The sequence below is a fragment of the Pteropus vampyrus genome, unplaced genomic scaffold (assembly GCF_000151845.1).
Source record: "Pteropus vampyrus isolate Shadow unplaced genomic scaffold, Pvam_2.0 Scaffold242, whole genome shotgun sequence".
NCBI lineage: Eukaryota > Metazoa > Chordata > Mammalia > Chiroptera > Pteropodidae > Pteropus > Pteropus vampyrus.
This window is the reverse complement of record NW_011889023.1, coordinates 843,112-865,238: the sequence shown is the minus strand read 5'-3', so window position 1 is coordinate 865,238 and position 22,127 is coordinate 843,112. Positions and strand designations below refer to the sequence as shown.

Genomic DNA, 22,127 nt, shown 5'->3' with positions numbered 1-22,127 from the left:
GATTCTAAAAATTGAAAACTATTAAACAATACTCATAAATTCATTTCTACTTCTATCTCTCCTCTCACCCTTTCCTCTCCCAATTAACAATGAAGTATATAACAAACTATTAAAAGTTATATATTTATATAAAGTCATATTACTTTGCCAAGCTTTGTTATATTTGTATGCTTTATAATAATAATTAACTCTTAGCGCTTTGGGTACAGGTTGATTCTAAAAATTGAAAACTATTAAACAATACTCATAAATTCATTTCTACTTCTATCTCTCCTCTCACCCTTTCCTCTCCCAATTAACAATGAAGTATATAACAAACTATTAAAAGTTATATATTTATATAAAGTCATATTACTTTGCCAAGCTTTGTTATATTTGTATGCTTTATAATAATAATTAACTCTTAGCGCTTTGGGTACAGGTTGATTCTAAAAATTGAAAACTATTAAACAATACTCATAAATTCATTTCTACTTCTATCTCTCCTCTCACCCTTTCCTCTCCCAATTAACAATGAAGTATATAACAAACTATTAAAAGTTATATATTTATATAAAGTCATATTACTTTGCCAAGCTTTGTTATATTTGTATGCTTTATAATAATAATTAACTCTTAGCGCTTTGGGTACAGGTTGATTCTAAAAATTGAAAACTATTAAACAATACTCATAAATTCATTTCTACTTCTATCTCTCCTCTCACCCTTTCCTCTCCCAATTAACAATGAAGTATATAACAAACTATTAAAAGTTATATATTTATATAAAGTCATATTACTTTGCCAAGCTTTGTTATATTTGTATGCTTTATAATAATAATTAACTCTTAGCGCTTTGGGTACAGGTTGATTCTAAAAATTGAAAACTATTAAACAATACTCATAAATTCATTTCTACTTCTATCTCTCCTCTCACCCTTTCCTCTCCCAATTAACAATGAAGTATATAACAAACTATTAAAAGTTATATATTTATATAAAGTCATATTACTTTGCCAAGCTTTGTTATATTTGTATGCTTTATAATAATAATTAACTCTTAGTGCTTTGGGTACAGGTTGATTCTAAAAATTGAAAACTATTAAACAATACTCATAAATTCATTCCTAGAATCTAATAATGTGATTGGATTTATGCACAAGAAAATGAAATCCTGTGTTCGTAAAACTTGGCAAGTCCTAAATAACCTCATACTATGCTCTGTTCTTTCAGACGTAAAACCCGCCTCAGGCAGGCTGCCCACTCTTTCTTGTTTTCCACGGCTAATTTTTGCTTGTTTGTTCTTAAGTATTTGTTATCTCAGAAAGGGCAGAATTGTGGGCTCAGGTTCCAGCTTGACCCAGATTTCCTATATGGGAACTTCTCTTTCCTAGATGAAATTCTTAATCTCCTCTCAAATCTTCCTAAGAAGATACTTCTTTTATATTTCAAAACATTCTCTGGTAAATTTGGTAAGATTGTGTTTTTAAGGAAATCTGTCTAAAAAGTTATAAAAATGCAACCAATCTTGGCTAAATTTCTATTTTTAATTGCCCTTTGGCTATTCTGGTTGAAAATGGGGCAAACTTTAGCAGCAGATGAATGTGCCACATGTGATTTCTGAGAGGTTCCCTCAGTTTCCTTGTCTGTAGAAAGGGATACTAATACCTGCCTTAATTGGCTTTTGCAAAGATAAATGAAATAATGTGAGAAAGCAACTTTATGTATGTACTACCACACAGTAAGTTCTCAGAACGTGTTAACTTTCTTATCCTAGGTCGTCTTCCATCTTGACACAGAAATAATCTTTGGTGTTGGTTTAAGGAAGGCAAAGAGACGTAAATGAATGGTGTACTGATTTTGTTAATTGTTGCATTGGGAAAAAACCCAATCATTAAATGTTGTCTAGGGATTGCTCTTCAATGTCCCTGCACTCTTGGTCTCTATAACTTGTTTCTCTGGGAGGTTAGATAAACAGAACTCCTCTAGAGAATTCTACAGGTGACTTCAGCAGAGGACTTCTTTACCCATTATAGGACGCAGTCGTTTCAAAATTAAAACAAAACACCCCACTGATACAATATGCCAAGGAACAAAGCATCAAAAAAAGAAGGTGGAGACATAAGAGAACAGAGAAATGTAGAAAAGGGACAATCCTAAAATTGACTAAATTATTTGGAAAAATTTTGTTTGATACATTTAGAAGATGCAGCAAATTATTACAGAAAATGAAATTCAAAGAGGCAAAGGAATTTGAAAAGCAACAGTTACTTTTGCTTTTAACTAGTTGTAGTCATTTTAACTAGTTTTTTTAAACTGCTGGTAGAAAGAATACAGATTGTTTAATTACAATGCATTTGACTTCAGCCTTTTCCAAAAAATTTGGATTATTTTAAGCTATTTAAAATGAACACTATGCTCTCATTTAAAGTCAAGGAAATATTTAAACACACACACCAGCACTGCCACCGCCGCCACCACCACCAGCATACATGCACAGATAGAGTAGGAATAATTTACTCCCCAAGGGAAATAATGTGGTATTGGGAGCCTCTGGGATTTAGGAAGGAGTACTTTCCAAAGAATAGACATGATGCAAACACACTGCGCCTGACTGCACTGAAGAGATAAAAATAAAAGAAAGTGTTTCAAAGAGAATAGAATCTATGTATATTTGTTACTTAGTTGTTAAATGTACTATATTTAGAAGAACTAAGAACTATAGAGGTATACTCAAAAACTAACATTTTGTCTAAATTTTGGGATGATCTATCACAGTTTGTATCAAGGAACCCCAATATCAGTACAAACAGAAGAAAGTTGGCTTCAAAACTTGTCTTACAGAAAGTGGTCTGGTGAGTAGTTCGATTTAGCTTTTGCTGGGAGATGGGATGGCACATTGGAAAGGACACGGCATAGGTGGCCAGTAGATCTAGGTTGGAATCCCAGACCCCACACACGCATTATGGTGATGGGGCAAGTTACTTAACCTTGTTCAGTTTGTTTCTTCATGTGTTGGCCATAATAATACTGCTTTTACAGGATTGTTGTAAAGACCAAAATGAGATTAAATTTTTAAATTCCTTGGCACTTAGTCTTTAATAAATGGTAGCATTTATGTACACATCAAGAAATAATCCGCCATTATATTTTGATACATATCTTTATTTTTTATTATAGAACACGCACGCTGTTTTTAAGTGACAAACCATTAAGAAATATATAATGTAAAAATTTAAATTTAAACTTATCCCAATATAGTCCTCAGAAGTAATCTTTATGAATAGCCTTTCCTTTCAAGTTTTGCATTTGTTTTGTGTTATGTCTCTTGTTCATCAGATGCTTGTTGAGCACCTACCATGTGCCAAAGCACACATCATAGGCCAAGCTCTGTTCAGGGAAACAGCAAAGTACAAAACAAACAACACCCCTGTCTCAATGATCTTGTGGGTGGTGGGGGTAATGGTGAGATAAATAATACACAAAATAAGTAAATATGTAATATGTCAGGTGATGTAAATGCTAAGGAGAAAAATCAAGCAAGTAAAGGGGTGAAAAATGTGGGGTGGTAGCTTACACACGATGCTCAGGGAAATCTTCACTGAGAAGCTGAAATATTTGAGCAAAGACCTCAAGGAGGTGACAGGCTGAACCACAACCATCTCTGGGGGTGCAGAGTGTTCCAGGCACAGGAAGCAGCAAGCGCCTCCTTCTAGAACAAGGAGGTAGCTAGTGTGGCTGGTGTGGAGTAAGTAAAGAGGAGAACCGTAGGGGCCAAGTCAAAGAGACAATGAGGACCAAATCTTTTTCAGTGGGAATGAAGTAGGAATTCACTTGTTTGCACAAAAGGAGTGATGCGACCTAGCGTAAAAATAGGCCAAATATTAAAAAGTGGTTAATTATTACCAAATTACTCTATATAGTCGGTGTAATCCTGATGGGATTTTTCAATGGAATTTGATAAGTGCATTCTTTGATCTTGTTGGGCAGTGTTAAAAGATCAACTGAGGCATTTTCAAAAGTTTATTTGAACAAGTATCAATTTGAATTGTGCAGTGCTAGACCAGAAGTGTTTAGGGGCTCTCCACACTGACAAGACCTAAGGGAGAGATTTTTATAGAGAAGATGCGAGAACAAAGCAAGAAAATTATTTGATCGGCTATAGCTTAAGAGGTTACATGATTTGGGGGAGCATGGTTGGCCATTTGTGATTGGCTATTCTTCTTAATCCAGAGGCCTTTACAGGAACTGACTCTGGTTTAGGTTTCAGTTTGCTGACATGGGCTACCAAGGCATGGGAGCCACCTCCAATTCCTGCCTTCTTTGATTGTTTTAGCAACAGTGTACCTGTCCATTTTGAGGGGGATCTTCCTTTATAGTTTTTTTTTTTTCATAGAGGACTCATATGGTAAATTTGGTAAGATTGTGTTTTTAAGGAAATCTGTCTAAAAAGTTATAAAAATGCAACCAATCTTGGCTCAATTTCTATTTTTAATTGCCCTTTGGCTATTCTGGCTGAAAATGGGGCAAACTTTAGCAGCAGATGAATGTGCCACATGTGATTTCTGAGAGGTTCCCTCAGTTTCCTTGTCTGTAGAAAGGGATACTAATACCTGCCTTGATTGGCTTTTGCAAAGATAAATGAAATAATGTGAGAAAGCAACTTTATGTATGTACTACCACACAGTAAGTTCTCAGAACGTGTTAACTTTCTTATCCTAGGTCGTCTTCCATCTTGACACAGAAATAATCTTTGGTGTTGGTTTAAGGAAGGCAAAGAGACGTAAATGAATGGTGTACTGATTTTGTTAATTGTTGCATTGGGAAAAAACCCAATCATTAAATGTTGTCTAGGGATTGCTCTTCAATGTCCCTGCACTCTTGGTCTCTATAACTTGTTTCTCTGGGAGGTTAGATAAACAGAACTCCTCTAGAGAATTCTACAGGTGACTTCAGCAGAGGACTTCTTTACCCATTATAGGACGCAGTCATTTCAAAATTAAAACAAAACACCCCACTGATACAATATGCCAAGGAACAAAGCATCAAAAAAAGAAGGTGGAGACATAAGAGAACAGAGAAATGTAGAAAAGGGACAATCCTAAAATTGACTAAATTATTTGGAAAAATTTTGTTTGATACATTTAGAAGATGCAGCAAATTATTACAGAAAATGAAATTCAAAGAGGCAAAGGAATTTGAAAAGCAACAGTTACTTTTGCTTTTAACTAGTTGTAGTCATTTTAACTAGTTTTTTTAAACTGCTGGTAGAAAGAATACAGATTGTTTAATTACAATGCATTTGACTTCAGCCTTTTCCAAAAAATTTGGATTATTTTAAGCTATTTAAAATGAACACTATGCTCTCATTTAAAGTCAAGGAAATATTTAAACACACACACCAGCACTGCCACCGCCGCCACCACCACCAGCATACATGCACAGATAGAGTAGGAATAATTTACTCCCCAAGGGAAATAATGTGGTATTGGGAGCCTCTGGGATTTAGGAAGGAGTACTTTCCAAAGAATAGACATGATGCAAACACACTGCGCCTGACTGCACTGAAGAGATAAAAATAAAAGAAAGTGTTTCAAAGAGAATAGAATCTATGTATATTTGTTACTTAGTTGTTAAATGTACTATATTTAGAAGAACTAAGAACTATAGAGGTATACTCAAAAACTAACATTTTGTCTAAATTTTGGGATGATCTATCACAGTTTGTATCAAGGAACCCCAATATCAGTACAAACAGAAGAAAGTTGGCTTCAAAACTTGTCTTACAGAAAGTGGTCTGGTGAGTAGTTCGATTTAGCTTTTGCTGGGAGATGGGATGGCACATTGGAAAGGACACGGCATAGGTGGCCAGTAGATCTAGGTTGGAATCCCAGACCCCACACACGCATTATGGTGATGGGGCAAGTTACTTAACCTTGTTCAGTTTGTTTCTTCATGTGTTGGCCATAATAATACTGCTTTTACAGGATTGTTGTAAAGACCAAAATGAGATTAAATTTTTAAATTCCTTGGCACTTAGTCTTTAATAAATGGTAGCATTTATGTACACATCAAGAAATAATCCGCCATTATATTTTGATACATATCTTTATTTTTTATTATAGAACACGCACGCTGTTTTTAAGTGACAAACCATTAAGAAATATATAATGTAAAAATTTAAATTTAAACTTATCCCAATATAGTCCTCAGAAGTAATCTTTATGAATAGCCTTTCCTTTCAAGTTTTGCATTTGTTTTGTGTTATGTCTCTTGTTCATCAGATGCTTGTTGAGCACCTACCATGTGCCAAAGCACACATCATAGGCCAAGCTCTGTTCAGGGAAACAGCAAAGTACAAAACAAACAACACCCCTGTCTCAATGATCTTGTATTAAAGTGTGGGTGGTGGGGGTAATGGTGAGATAAATAATACACAAAATAAGTAAATATGTAATATGTCAGGTGATGTAAATGCTAAGGAGAAAAATCAAGCAAGTAAAGGGGTGAAAAATGTGGGGTGGTAGCTTACACACGATGCTCAGGGAAATCTTCACTGAGAAGCTGAAATATTTGAGCAAAGACCTCAAGGAGGTGACAGGCTGAACCACAACCATCTCTGGGGGTGCAGAGTGTTCCAGGCACAGGAAGCAGCAAGCGCCTCCTTCTAGAACAAGGAGGTAGCTAGTGTGGCTGGTGTGGAGTAAGTAAAGAGGAGAACCGTAGGGGCCAAGTCAAAGAGACAATGAGGACCAAATCTTTTTCAGTGGGAATGAAGTAGGAATTCACTTGTTTGCACAAAAGGAGTGATGCGACCTAGCGTAAAAATAGGCCAAATATTAAAAAGTGGTTAATTATTACCAAATTACTCTATATAGTCGGTGTAATCCTGATGGGATTTTTCAATGGAATTTGATAAGTGCATTCTTTGATCTTGTTGGGCAGTGTTAAAAGATCAACTGAGGCATTTTCAAAAGTTTATTTGAACAAGTATCAATTTGAATTGTGCAGTGCTAGACCAGAAGTGTTTAGGGGCTCTCCACACTGACAAGACCTAAGGGAGAGATTTTTATAGAGAAGATGCGAGAACAAAGCAAGAAAATTATTTGATCGGCTATAGCTTAAGAGGTTACATGATTTGGGGGAGCATGGTTGGCCATTTGTGATTGGCTATTCTTCTTAATCCAGAGGCCTTTACAGGAACTGACTCTGGTTTAGGTTTCAGTTTGCTGACATGGGCTACCAAGGCATGGGAGCCACCTCCAATTCCTGCCTTCTTTGATTGTTTTAGCAACAGTGTACCTGTCCATTTTGAGGGGATCTTCCTTTATAGTTTTTTTTTTTTTTCATAGAGGACTCATATGCAGGTCTTATTAGCTTATTCCTAGATACACTGTACTTTTTTTAATTGATATAACAATTAGAATGTTTTTTCTATTATATTTTCTAATTGATTATCATCACAGTAGAGTGAAACTATTGATTTCTAGGTACTAATCTTGTATCTCTGCCTTTCTTGCTCTGACCTTCTTATTAGTTCTAACAGTTTGTCAGTTGAAAGTCTACTACAAAATTACATTTCCTGTGAATAATAGCAGTTTTATCTCTTTTTAATTTTTTTTACTTAGTGTGTCATGGACATCTTTCCATGTCAGGGAAGACTGATCAAATTCTTTAAAATGACCACACAGTATTCTCATATATACAGTTATTGTGACTTATGTGATAAATCTGATTCCTAGATATTTCAAGGTGGTTTTGGTTTGGTTTGGTTTGGTTTTATGAGTTCTTCCCAATAGCAAATAATGTCTTAATGAAAATCTTTGTGCATTCATTTTTAATATAGCAGGTCATTGAGTAACGTCATTTCATTATTATGTTGATGAGATACCATAGGAAATTATCTCGTATATCAACTAGCCTATACTAAAATCAATTTTGTTATACATCATTTCACTCATAGCCACAGAACCAGTTAATAACTTAAGTGAGGACTTACTGTACATGTGCTTGCATTTCTATTGGGCAGAATGCTTAAAACATATTTAAAATTTTTCCAGATACTCCACATAGGAAGTGGGTCATCTTCTGAAGCCTGTCTCTTTCCCCAGCAGTAGTCCTTGGTATCCCTGGCTCTGCTGGGAAAATGGGTCAGTCTCCTCTCTTTACCTCTGTCCCATTGTAGGTTGTTCTGATTGGTTTTTCATCATCCCAATCCTATCTGCTTAAAATTCTAGACATTTATTCGAAGTTGCTGTTTGCTGTTGTGTTGATGGCCGCCTTCACCACTTTTAGTATGTGGAGGAAATAATCCTTGTAGTTTAGTTCACTGTGTTGAACTGGAACCCCACCCTACCCCATTCCCCCAAGTACCTGTCTACTTGAAAAATCTCTTTTAGAATAACAGACATAAAATAGATAAACTAGTACTTAAGAGAAGCAGAAAACAACAGGGTCTGCAAAACATGTTATAATCAATAAAATATGCATCAACTTAGTATTCTAGGACTGGAAAGGAACAGAAACATTTTTAAAGGTGATGCATTAGAGTGGTAAATTTTCTGTTTGTTTCCTATTGTTGTTAAAATGTTATTTGGAAAAAGGCAAAAAAAAAAAGATAAACACAATAAGGGTACTTATTTTTCCAACAGGCATATTTTCTTTTAAACTTATTTTCTACTTTATAAGGATTAATGACAAATGTATACTCTTTTTACAGGGAAGAGAACATCCTCCGTAAGGAAAGAAAGTGAACATGAAAATCTGGCTTCTAAGTTAAGAGGTGAATAGATGTTTGGAGTCATCCCCTCTGCTGACAAAGGCACACTGCCATTAGGGAACCAACCTTAAATTGAATGGTCCCCCTACCCTTTAGTAAAGCCCTCCTCTAATAATATATTCAAGAAAGGTGTGAAAAGATAGAGTTTCAGGGAATTTTAACAGTGTGTGCGTGCGTGCGTGTGTGTGTGTGTGTGAGTGAGATGGGCTAGGATCTCCAAACTAGAGAAAATGAGATATGCTGCACAAAGGTTTTAAACATTCCTTCTAAATCTCTCCTTGTCTCTTCAGAAAAATGGGTAATTAATCCAGAAGAGCCAAAACTAAATATTTTATGTGAGCTGGAGGTAAGAAATGTTTATCAGTCTGACTAGTACACTGTGCTCGTGGTAAAAATCGGGTATTCAGCCTTCAATATTCTCTCTCTCTCTTTTTAAAATTTAGTTCAAGGAAGACTTCCTAACACTGTTTGAACCTTCTTTGAGAACTTTACCCAGCGCTGGGCCACCAACCATTCTGGCATTCAAACAAGAGAGTTCCAATTTAGGCATTACCTTCAAGGTGATTTTAATTCATTCTTTTTTACTCTAATTAATGATGTGAAAAGCCACATGATGATTTGCACAAAAGATAATGAACATACTTTAAAAGAAAAAACAGGCAAAAAGTATATTTACTTGAAATAGCACTGAGACAGGGTGGCTGTGTTAGTTTCCTTGGGCCGCTGTAACAAAGCACCACAAACCAAGGCACTTGAAGTGACGAAAACTTATTGTCTCACAGTTCTGAAGGTTAGAAGTCCAAAACCAAGGCATCAGCAAGTTCAGCCCATAGGACAGAACCCTTCCTTGTCTCTTCTGGCTTCGGGCTGTGGTCATCAGTCCTTATTCCCTGGCTTGCAGCTATATCATTCCAACCTCTGCTTCAGTTGTCCTGGTGTTCTAATTGTATCTGTGTCTCTTCTCCAAGGACACCAGTCTTTTTGGATTAGGGTCCACCCTAATGACCTTATCTAAACTTGATTACCTCTGCAAAGACCTCATTTTAAATAAGGCTGCATTCACAGGTACCAGGGGTTAGGACTTCAATGTGTCTTTTGGGGGAACACAATTCAACTCCTAACAGTGGCCATAAAGCCTAGAAACACTAGTAAAATATAGATTTGCCATGTCTGATCATGTTATGTGACTGATTGATGCCGGTGCTTCCTAGGCCAGGGAAAGGTCAAATTAGAAATTCCAACAGGCTGGCATACCACCCTGCTTCACCGCAGCAGTGAGGGAATAATTAGTAGAATGATGATTTCCAAACTTGTATGTTATGTCCATGTGGGGAGAGCTGCATGTCCCCCGAGATCAGAACCCCTTTGATTCTTCTGGGTGTACAAAAGGTGCAGGCTTATTTATTGAAACCAACAGACCAATCATGTGAGACAACATGTTGCAGATGCATGTGTAGGGGCTGCTTGCTTCACTGATGTGTTCATTGCCATTTGAGCAGCATATTGAACTGTGCAGTTCTAATGAGGGGCACCATATTAGATATATTGTAATCAAATGTCAATCAATATTTACTGTTTCTATTTGCCCAGGTTTCTAAACTTTATGGTCACCCTGTATACTCTTCGGGTCGAAATTCTTTATTCAAACATAGCATCTTCCTTTTTCTGAACCACTAAAGGCTTGAATCCAGGGGAGTTTCTTGAGTTTTCTTCCCCTGACAGCCAGAGATGGGCCCGAACATGAGGAAGGCCTGTGGCCTTTCTTCCAGTGAGTTGTCCCTGGACTGGCACCTGGGCAAGGCTGGGTACTCCTGCTCTTCAGACAGACTTTTCAGGTCCTCTGAGATGGGGCTTTAACACTAGCTTAATTCAGGGGCAGCAGCAGCTGGCTCGCCAGCTGTCCTCTCCAGTCGTTCCTTTTTCAGGTGCAGATTACCACCCACTCATGGTCTTTCAAAGCATCTTCACCTTGCTTCATCCCAGGCAAAAGGGTAAAGTGACCACAGGCTGAACACTTGTATGGAACAGGTTGTAGGTGGACTGGCATTGTCAAGATCTCGTTCTGCGCTGCTCTACCATTTGGTAACCATCCTAGACTTTTCACCACCATCTCTCTATTACAAGGCTTTACTACCCCACCCCACCTTGGAATATTCTGCTTTCAGCTATAGTAGTATTGTGTAGTTTCAATGGCCTAAAGATATCGGACATTACTGTAGGGTGGTGAATCCCTGGCTACATTGGACACCTCAGTTGCCCTTTGGCCCCACGGTGACCACTTTGCCAATCCTGGAGGATAGTCTCTATGGCAAATACAGATGCCACGATTCGATACCTGCAAGTCACAATCTGGGTCTTATCCTGGAGTCCAGTGGTAAGGCTTGGCTACTCATCGTCATGACCTCAGATCACCAGCATGGCCATAGTGCATCAACCCTTCACTGAGTCACCTGAGCCCCTAACTCCAGGTCTCCCTTTTGCTCCCCCGGTCTCCTGAATTACCTCCATAGCCCATGCCGGAGAATTTAGAGCCTCAACCTCGAGAAACCTTTCCCTTGAGAAAGGACTCTAATTTATTTTAGAAAGTTGACCATTGTAAATGGTGGCCTACATAATAATATCAAGCCTTTTTCTTACCTGACAGTCTTAAAAGAATTTATGGTATTCAGGCTCCTTAGACCATTGGCCTAAATCTGGTATGTGTTATCCTCTGTCTCTTGCATCTAGTTACACACTGTACATCACCCCCAAACCCCCAACAAGAGACTCAACAGTTACTTCTGCAAATTTCATCTTACACTGGGGGGGGGGCACCCCAAGGACCCATATAGCTTTTAATGGAATCAGCTGTGCTCTAGTGAACTGCACCATATAGAGGCCCTCAAATACCACCTCAGCCTCCTCATTCCTCACCAGCTCTTAAACAGAAGTGTTCTTTCATTACTAAAATATATGGATCTTGCTAGCTTGGTGCCTTCTAGTATAGGATCTCCACCCCATGAAAGATTCCCACCAACTATTTCTGGGAGTCTCAGGGTGTCTGAGAAGGGTTCTCAAGTAGATTTGCATATCCCTCCCAACACTGCTCTCCTACTGGACATCTACCGGTCCTGCCCAGAGCCCTGGCTCCTGTTGCTCTCAGGCTGTTGTGGGCATGTCTTCATTTTTTTCCCTTCCTCTCTGAAGGAAGAAGAGGAGGAGATGTTGCCCAAGTGTGAATTTTGTGGGAGCGATCTAAGAATATTTCTTTCCGATATGGATATTTACTCTGACAACAGTAGCTCTGAACCTATAGAACATGTAAGTTCTAAAGCAGTTAACTGAGGAAAGCATTATTTTTAAATACCACTTTTAAACATATATAGTATTTTCTACTTAATCTTCCTCCTGCATTGACATCCTTAAAAGTCATGTGTTAGCCGTTGGGGAAACACAAATCATAACCACAGTGGCATACCATTCCACACCCACTAGGGTGGCTATAATCAAAGAGACAGATGATAGCAAGTGTCGGCAAGGATGTAGAGAAACCGGGACCCTTGTACACTGCTGAGGGGGAATATAAAATGGTGCAGTTGCTTTGGGAAACAGTCCGGTAGTTCCTCCAAAAGTTAAATATACAATTACCATATAATCCAGCAATTCTATTCCTAGGTACATACCCAAGAAAATTGACAACGTATGTCCACACAAAAAATCTTGTACGCTAATGTTCACAGCAGCATAATTTATAACAGCCAAAAGGTGAAAACAGTCCAATGCCCTTCAGCTGATGAATGGGCAAATAAATGGTCGTGTATCCATAAAATCAAATATTATTCAGCCAGAAAAAGAATTGAAATACTAATACATGCTACAATATAGATTAACCTTGAAAACATTATGCTAAGTGAAAGAAGCCAGTCACAGAGTACCAAATATTGTATGATTCCATTTATATGAACTGCATAGAATAGGCAAATCTAAAGAGACAGAAAATAAATTAGTGGTTGCCAGGATTGGGAGGAGAGGAGGATAGGGAGTAACTGTTAATGGGTACAGGTTTCATGTTCTAAAATTGATTGTAGTGAATGTTGTACAACTCTGAATACACTAAAAACCACTGACTTGTAAGTGGGTGGATTCTATGGTAAATGAATCTGTTACCCCCCAAAAAGTTATGCTAGATTGTTATCCAAACCCCTTTAGCCATTTTTTATTTTTTTACCCCTCTAATAATCTTAATCTAGGATTGATGAGATGAAAATGACTGCTTTGTTTTTCAGACCCCCTGTTGTAATTATTTCCAAAATCTGACTGACTACATCTATGATGAAAATAAAAAAATCCAAAGCACTAAAACTGAATTAATCTCCATCAAACCTCATGCAGCTTACGGCAGTGAAGTTGATAGACTCAAAGCAAGGGAAAAAGCCCTGCAGAGGTAACATCGAGCCTTTGATATCGAAATTAAGATAGGCCCACTTAATTAGAGAGCTTTTTGTAAAATGAACCTTGTTTTTCAGAATATATAATTTCGAAGATGTATTCCCAGTGAAGAAATAAAAATTGGCCAGAGCAAACTTATTACAGTTCCTGGTGGCTGTTAGAGATTCAGAAGCTCCCTGAAACTCAGTCAACTCACTGATTTAAAGTAGAAATTTACTAATCCCAAATTCTCAGGGCAAGTCAGAATTACTATGTTGGAGAAATTTGTCCACTAAACAGAGTAGAGACCCACGTACTCTGATTAAATGACTGAATTCACAAGTAATAACAGATAAAAACAACCAGGGATGGCATTTAAACAGTTAAAATTTGTAGTTTACTGTTTTAAGCTTGAAACGCATTTCAGATTTATACATCTTTTTTTTTTTATTTTGTAGAAAACAGGAGCGAAAAATGGCCAAACATTTGACAATAATAACAAATGAACAGACTAGTTTCTTTGAAGAAGGTGAGTTCATCGACGCTGCTATTATAGATCAATTGTACCTCAGAAAGCTCAAATGTTTGACTGAGAACTAAAATTAGCATTTAAAAAAGAATATTTAACCTTTTCATTATAGTAAATGCATCAGTCAAAATGGCTCACAAAATCTGGTGTTTTAAGTCATCTGGCTTTGAAGTTTTTAATCTTCATCTCATTATTAATTGAAATAAATTAGCAATATCTATAGAGTACTTTGCAGATAACTGCAAAGAGCTTCTGAGTTCATTGTTTCTTGTTTTATTAAGCACGTATTCCATTTTGTTTTCAAGCTGGGGTATGCAAAATCTGCCAAAACTAAATCAGATTCCATTTTTCATGTATGGGTTTCACCAGTCATCTGGCCAGTACAGTCACAGTGCTGGTACAGCTGAAGGAGAACTGATTTTAGAATCAGAAGTTCTGGATTTATATACTGGCTTTTCTCCTTTTAGGCTGTCTGATTTTGAGTAAATTACTTAATCTTTCTGAACATCAGGCTCTTCCTCCACCACTCAGCTACTGAAAAGATAGTTAGAAAAGATGTATTTTTGTTGTTTTTTAACTGAATCTTTGGTATAAAGTTCCTTGATAGTCATCAACTGTTTCCTACTAAATCTAATGTCATAAAATCCCACTTAATGAAAAGTATCATTTTTTAACAAAGGAATAGTTTCATTTTTAAACAAAAGAAGGTCCTCACTTTAGCCTAATGAAAGTCCTCATTTTTCTTTCATTAAAAAAAATATGTCTTATGAATCAATGAATTTGAAATAAGGTTTGAAATTTTATTTTAGAACATGGACTTTGGAAAATTTAAAACATATATGTACTTTCATGTGATTCTTTTCCCAATAGATTCAAAACACTTTAAAACAATTTCTTATCAACTTTCTGTGGATATTCCGGAAAAAGACACAACTGATGACAGATCACTTGATTTTCAACTAGACGAAAGAAACGTATCTATTATTTGCTGTGATTCTAGGATAGCATGTGGAAAGGTAATTCGCTTGTAACTTTTTACTTTCTACTCTTTAAAAATCAGTTTTACCTAAAATTACAAAAGCTGTCATAATGAATATGGCAGCTTGGCTACATGGCACATTTAATCATTGTCAAAAAGAATTGATATAGACTTGGCCTTTTAACTTCTACTAAACTTTGCAACAGTACTTTACATATGTTTTAGAGGGGGCTATTTTGCTGATTAGTGCCTTTTTATTTAAAATGTGATAATTATACATTAGGGAATATTTCGAACTCTCTGAAAACTAAAGTGAAGGGGAGAAATCACCAAAAGTCTCAACAGCTTCCAAAAATCATTATTAATATTTCAATATTTTCTAGACCTGCACTACCCAATATAGTAGCAACTACTACGTATGACTAAATTTAAAATAATTAAAATTAAATTAAAATTTAAAATGTAATTTAGTCACACTAGCCACATTTTAAGTGCTAACTAGTTGTGTATGACTAATGGCTACCAAATCACAGTGCAGATATAGAACATTTTTATAGCCACCAAAAGTTCTATTAGACAACATTTTTCTAAACTTTTTTATGCACAAGTTTTTGTTAACATACTTGTAATTGCATTACAATTATATGTAATTTTTATCTTTTTAAACTCAATTATAAAAAATATGTTCCATGATAATATAGATTATCATATAGCTTATATTAACATCATTTTAATATCTATGTGCTTTTTCATATAGTTTATCTATCCATTCCCATTATTGGACAAACAGGTTATTAACAATATTTTTTGCTGCACTAAATAACATTGCTTTGAATATCTTTTTCTTATAAATTTACTTTTATATAAGTGTAATTCCTCAGAACAGAGTCCTAGAAATTAAATTACTGAGACCAGGTTTATTTTTCTTGGGTGACATAGAATTTAAGAGATGGCAGTGAACTGAGGTGCCTGACAAAATCAAATCCAAATTCTATCTGGAGGAAGGTCATTCAGCCTCAAATTACTTTTATAAATTATTTTTAAAGTTCAATTACCAGCACACAAAAAAGAATCAAGAACACAAAGCAGCTCAACACCACAGTGGAAAGTCCAGAAGAATAATATCCAATAATAAAAGACCTGCAAAAACTTTGAAAATTAAAGTAATCTAGCTATGTTTATGAAAATAAAAGATCAGCTTGAAGACATATAGAGGGAACAGAAAACTATATAGTGACATGACAGGTTTGAAAAGAAAGAAAATGAACTCAGAAAAACACAACACTTGATATTAAAAATTTTAAAGATTAGAGTTAAATGCAGATTAGCTCTAACTAAAGAGAGAACTAATGATGTGGGGGAAAAGTTAAAAAATTATCAAAATTCACTATGGGGATGCAAAAAGGCAAGGAATACAGAAGAGGGTGTATGATATGAAAATAAAATGGGGGGAGAGGACTAAAATGTATTTATTCCAAATCCCAGAAGGTGGGGAAAAAGATAATCAGGCAGAGGCAGTATTTAAAGAGGTAATGGATGATAATTTTCTAGAACTTATAAAAGAGACTTATCTACACATTTAATAAGCACAATGAATCCCAAGCAGGATGAATTTTTAAAAAAATTCTAGACACTTCATAGTGAAATTGCAGAACAACAAAGACAAAAAGACAAACTTAAAAGCAGAGAGAAAACAAGAAGTTCCATTTATATTTAAAGGAGAACAGTAAGACCTTAAGATGACCTCCCAACAGCAGCACTGGAAGCCAGATAGCAGTGGGATTTCTTCAACGTGCTCAAAGAAAATTAGGTCACTCTAGAAGTCTATAACCAGTTAAAATAACTTTCAAGAAAACGTACCCCCAAAAGACATTGGCAAAAGCAAAGAGAGTTTGTCACTAGCAGCCCCTCAATAAAGGAAATTCTAAAGAATGTTTTTTTGTGTAGTTGGATGGTCTGAGATTCAAGAAAGATGAAGAGCAAAAAAAGTGGTATGCGGTATATATGGATAAAACTAAAACTTGGCCAATAAAACAATAATAACAACAGCAGTGGCAGTAATAATAATAATGGCTGTGGAGTTTCAAAAACAGTATAGAATAAAAATGCATGACAAAATAGCACATGATTTTGAAAAAGCTAAATGCAGTTACAGTGTTCTAAAGTCCTTCATTTGAGAGAAGGGCTAATATATAGCTTAGCTTCAGATAAATTATTTGCTCGCTGAAATTTCTAGAGTAGCCAGAAAGATAACAGAAGTAGACAGTATAACTATCTAGCTTGTAGAGGTAGAGTAAAAAACAGAATAATTTATTTTAAATACCCCCCTAAAAGATAAGAAAGGATAAGGGAAAAAGAAAAACAGGTAACAGGAGTCAAATAGAAAACACCAAGGAATGTCGGTAACTATATGTAAATAGACTAAATACTCCAATTAATAGACAAAAACTGTCAATTTTTTAAAAAGAAAAAATTCAACCACATACTGTTTATAAGAGACACATCTAACATATAAGGATACAAAAAGATTAAATATAAATAGATAAAAATGATACATCGTGAAAACATTAAAGAACACTTCTAGAGATAAAGAGGATCACTTCATAATGATAAAAATTTTAATCCACCGGGAAGATATAATACTACAAAATATTTTTCCCATATTAACATAGCTTAAAAATACATAAAGCAAAATGTCAATAATTGAGAGGACTATTCGACCCCACCAAAAAGAGCAATAATAAACTAGAATATTTGAACAACTCATTTAGTAAATTTGTTCATGGATTAGAAGATTATATTTTAAAGATGACATTATCCCCAAATTTCAAATTCTAACAAAATTGTATGTTTGTGTGTACTGAGAGAAGGGCAGTCTCGACAAGTTGATTCTAAAATTTACATGGAAATATAAAAATCTAGAATAGCCAAGACATTCTTGTGGAAGAAGGCTGGGGAATATGCTCTACCAGGCATTAAGACATTACAAAATAGAGTAATTAAGACAGTGTAGTGTTAGGGCAGGATAAACGAAGAAAGCCATGATGAAGAATAAAGAGTCCAGAATCAGACTCATGCGTAAACATCTGATTTATGTCACAGCAGTGGCACTGCACAATATTAGAGAAAGAATATCTTTTTAATACATAGTGCTGGGACAATCAGGTATCCATATTTTTTTAGTGAAATTCGAACCGCTACCTCACATATTTAAAAAATCAATTCCAGGTGGCTCCACAGTGTAGTGGTTAGCACGTCTGCTTTACATGTAGAAGGTCTTGGGTTCATGCCCCAAGTGGAGCCACAGACCATACCCTGGGTAAGGCAGGCCCCGGGTGCTCTCTGTGAGCGAGAGCACATGGGAGGAGACGCCCCACATTCAGAGATCCAGTTCTTAAAAAAAAAAGGAGACGGCAACATCCATAGGTCAGGGGTGGAAGTGTGGGAAGGAATTAAAGAGGGGGAAAAATAATCAATTTCAAGTAGATTAAAGACCTAAATGTGAAATACAAAACTACAAAGATTTATTTTTTATAGGAAAATAGCTTTATCAACCTCAGCTTAGGGAAAGATTTACTAACTGATGGGAAAAAGAAGTATCCATAAAAATGTACCCATTTTCATTTTATAAATTAAAATTAAAGATATGAAAGTCAAGCCAAGAAAGGATCAATATTTGCAGCACATATGACATACAAAGGCTTATACACTAAGTGTAAAAGGACATAAAAAAAGTCCACTTAATAGAAAATTGGCTAAAAAAACGTAGACACTCTTCAAAGGAGAAAATTTAAATGGTCAATAAAGATACGAAAAGGTGCTTGACGTCATTAGAAACCTGTGAAAGGAAAATTAATACCACAATTAAGAGATCAGTACATACCTATCATATTGAAAATGGAAAGTCTGATAGTTCTGTGTTGAAAAGGATACAGAGCAATAGTCACTATTGTTTGCCTCCAGTGGGAATGTAAACTGATATAACTTGGAAATCATTTTCACATTCTCTGTAAAGTGGAAGACAAGCATATCTTGGGATTCAGCAGTTCCACCTCTGGGTATAATATCTGAGAGGAAATGGGTACCAGCATACATGCATAAGGATGTTCATTTTATCATCGTTTATAACAGCCAAAAACTAGAAACAACCTAAATATCCATTTACAAAAGAATGGATGAATAGTGATAAATTCATACAATGGAATACTATACACAAATGAAAGTTATTGGAATGGGCTACACATTGGGATGTATATGAATCTTACAAACAATGTCGACAGAGAAAAAATATTAAAAATATATAATGTATGATTCCATTTGCATAATATTCAAAATGAGAAAAATTAAACTATATTGTTTAGAAACTATAAAAGTGCAAAGAAATTACTGTGGAATCAGACTAGTAGTTATGACTTTGGGATAGACACACGGGGAGCTTCTAGAGTAATGGCATCGTTCTAGTTCTTGACCCGGAAGCGGTAACAGGTAGTGGTAACATGGGTCTTTGCTTTATTATTACTCATTAACAAAATAGCATGTTATAGCACTTGTCTTAATGTGTTTCACAGTTCATATTTTTAAAAATGAAATATTGTATTATCTTCTGAAATAAATGGCAACATTTACATAAAAAATTAGAATGTTTCGCTGTTTAGCCCTAGAGATTCTTGTATCTATTTTATTACAATTCAAGATTAGGAATAAATAGAATCAAACTGAATCTTTAGTTTATTACAAAATATTGTTGGGGATAAATTCATCTCCTTATTGAGTGTTATCTATAAAAGATTTAAACTGGGAGATATAATAAGGACTGTCTCCCTGTATTTCTTCATCTTTTCATACTCCACAGTGTTTTGTTCAGATGAACGTCAAGATTAAGCTTGAAGAGACACCAAATGCTGCAACTTTTACTGAGTTTTAAAGTTAGTTTATTGAAATATAATGTGCATAGAGTAAAATTCACCATTTTTAGATATACAGCTTTCTGAACTTTGACACTTATATAATCACCAATACAATCAGGATATAGAATATTTTTATTGTGGTGGAACTGGATTTTATCTTCTGTTTTGTTTAGTTTTTACACTAATATGTGTACACAGTAAAACAAAAATCCTCAAGCAGATACATAATGTCAAATTTTTGCCATATATGTTTTATCATGTATTCTGCAGGGGTTAAGGAAAATCTTTAGTGATTCTGAAAGGTTGTTCCCTGTCGCTGAAGCAGGGCCAAAAAGTTAAATTAACAAATGGCTTGTATCACTGTCTAGCAAGCAAATGGCATCTGCGGTTTTCATATTTAATGCATTCTACCTGAAACAATTAACAGTTACATATCCTTTAATTTTCTGTGGTTTACAGATTGTAAGGAATGAACTTTTAGAGAAGTACTACAAACATGGGAGCAAGTTTCTGACTTCATTTCCAGATGGGACAACTCAAATATTGTATCCTTTCTTGCAACCAATTACTTTTATTAACTTTATTTCTTCACAAAAAGACAGATAAAGAAAAAAATATAAAGATATTTAAAAATACACGTTACCTCCAAGTCCTACCCCCAAAGAAAAGCTGTTAACATTTTTTTACCTTTTCTTACTTTTTCTGAGCATATATACAATTTTTAAAAAATCAGTTCTTCAATTATTCATATTTTATAATTTTCCTCTTTACATATATTATACAAGAAATAATATTTAAGTATATAATGTACAATAAATATAAACATATAATACCATTTTTATAACCACACGGTATTTCATTATAGCATGTAGTATAATTCATTTAACCTATCCTCTATTACTGAACAAAGGTGGTTTTGCAATTTTTCATTATTATATACAACTAAATGAACAGCTTTGTGCATATTTCATTGTATACTTACCACTTATTTCCTTGAATGAAATACCTGGGGTAGATATTCTGGATAAGGAATTATAGACATTGTAAAACTTTGATAGATTTTACTCCGTAGAAAATGTGTACCAGTTTACACCTTTGTGAACAGCATGTTATTTTTAATACAAAAATTCAATATCTATTTTATAGAACACTAAATTATTGATCACATGAACTTCTGCCTGATGGCCAGGCCTTTTGGTATTTTTGACATAAAGCCTATTTAATATATAAAGGAAAGTTAAACATTTTTTAAATAAAATTTTTAAAAACTATGAAATGAGCAGGTTTTTTTAGTGAACTGAGGGGCCTCACCTTGGATGAGAAAGTCATTTTTGGTCAGAGTTCCCTAAATGTATAGTCAAACCCCACTGATAAACCAGAAAAATGACTTTCATGGCATAGAAAGTGTAATGAAGTTTTAGTTTCCTAGACCCTATGAGAAAGAGTATAAGTTTTATTTTAATTACATCGATAAATTTTAAATAATTTCTACAACTTTTATTATTAGTGATCACTTCATGACTTGGTTTTAATTCTTAACTCTCGAAGGCTGTGGCTGATTTTCAAAATGATTCAGGATCAATCTTGTGTTTACTTTGTCTCTGGACATCTGATCAGCTTAGATAGGACTGAGTATTAACAGTATCAATTAGTGAATTAGCTTCAGTATATTTTATTCTTTTTAATGCTATTATTATAAGTGGAATTATTTTCTAAATTTCATTTTCAGAATGTTCACTGCTAGTGTATAGAAATACTGTTTATTTTTATATATTGATCTTACAGCCTACAACCCTGCTGAACTCATTTGTTAGGTCTAATATATTGTTTTGTGGATTCTTTAGAATTTTTTACATGCAAGAACATGTCAGCTGCAAATAGGAATCATTTTATTTCTTCCATTTCTGATCTGATGCCTTTCATTTCTTCTTCTTTGATAAAATTTCCCTGATTAGAACCTCCAGTGTAATGTTGAGTAGAAGCGTGGAGAGTTTTTGTCTAATTTTTGTCTAATTCTTGATCTTAGAAGGAAAACATTCAATCTGTATCATTTTTTTTTCTATTTATGCTTTCAGTATTTCATTAACTGATTTTCAGATGTTAAACTAACCTTACATTTCTGGGATAAACTCTACTTTGTCATGGTACATAATCCTTTTTATATGTTGCTAGATCCCATTAGCTAGAATTTTGTGGAGGTTTTTTGTTGTCTCATATGTTTATATTTTGATCCACATAAAAAGCATTAAATGTCTTTGTGAAAACACTACCTCCCATTTTCAGAATGCTTTACAGTTTCAAAGGGCTCTGTCACAAATTGAATTTATTCTCAGAATGGCCAAGGATCATTAAAACTCGAATGACCTTATCTGATCTCAGCTACCCATCTGGAAACCTAGCCATCATCCGTGTGCCCAACAAGACAAATGGCTTTACTTGCATAGTCCAAGAAGACATGCCCACTAACCCTGCGATCCTGGCAGTGCTAGATTCTTCTGGCAGAAGTTCTTGTTATCATCCCAATGGAAATGTCTGGTAGGCTCCTAG

The 22,127-nt window shown here is 35.1% G+C and overlaps 1 protein-coding gene across 1 annotated transcript in view; it reads left to right on the top strand.

The window, feature by feature from the left end:
- ERICH6 (glutamate rich 6) overlaps positions 1 to 22,127 on the top strand; it is a 39,304-nt gene that overhangs the window by 1,358 nt on the left and 15,819 nt on the right. Inside the window, exons 2-11 of the mRNA XM_023519982.1 lie at positions 2,758 to 2,834; positions 8,699 to 8,761; positions 9,049 to 9,104; positions 9,202 to 9,318; positions 11,945 to 12,058; positions 13,024 to 13,181; positions 13,624 to 13,694; positions 14,565 to 14,710; positions 20,040 to 20,125; positions 21,960 to 22,115. Coding sequence (XP_023375750.1) covers positions 11,960 to 12,058; positions 13,024 to 13,181; positions 13,624 to 13,694; positions 14,565 to 14,710; positions 20,040 to 20,125; positions 21,960 to 22,115 — 716 coding nt within the window. The 5' untranslated portion in view covers positions 2,758 to 2,834; positions 8,699 to 8,761; positions 9,049 to 9,104; positions 9,202 to 9,318; positions 11,945 to 11,959. The remainder of the gene's footprint in view (positions 1 to 2,757; positions 2,835 to 8,698; positions 8,762 to 9,048; positions 9,105 to 9,201; positions 9,319 to 11,944; positions 12,059 to 13,023; positions 13,182 to 13,623; positions 13,695 to 14,564; positions 14,711 to 20,039; positions 20,126 to 21,959; positions 22,116 to 22,127) is intronic.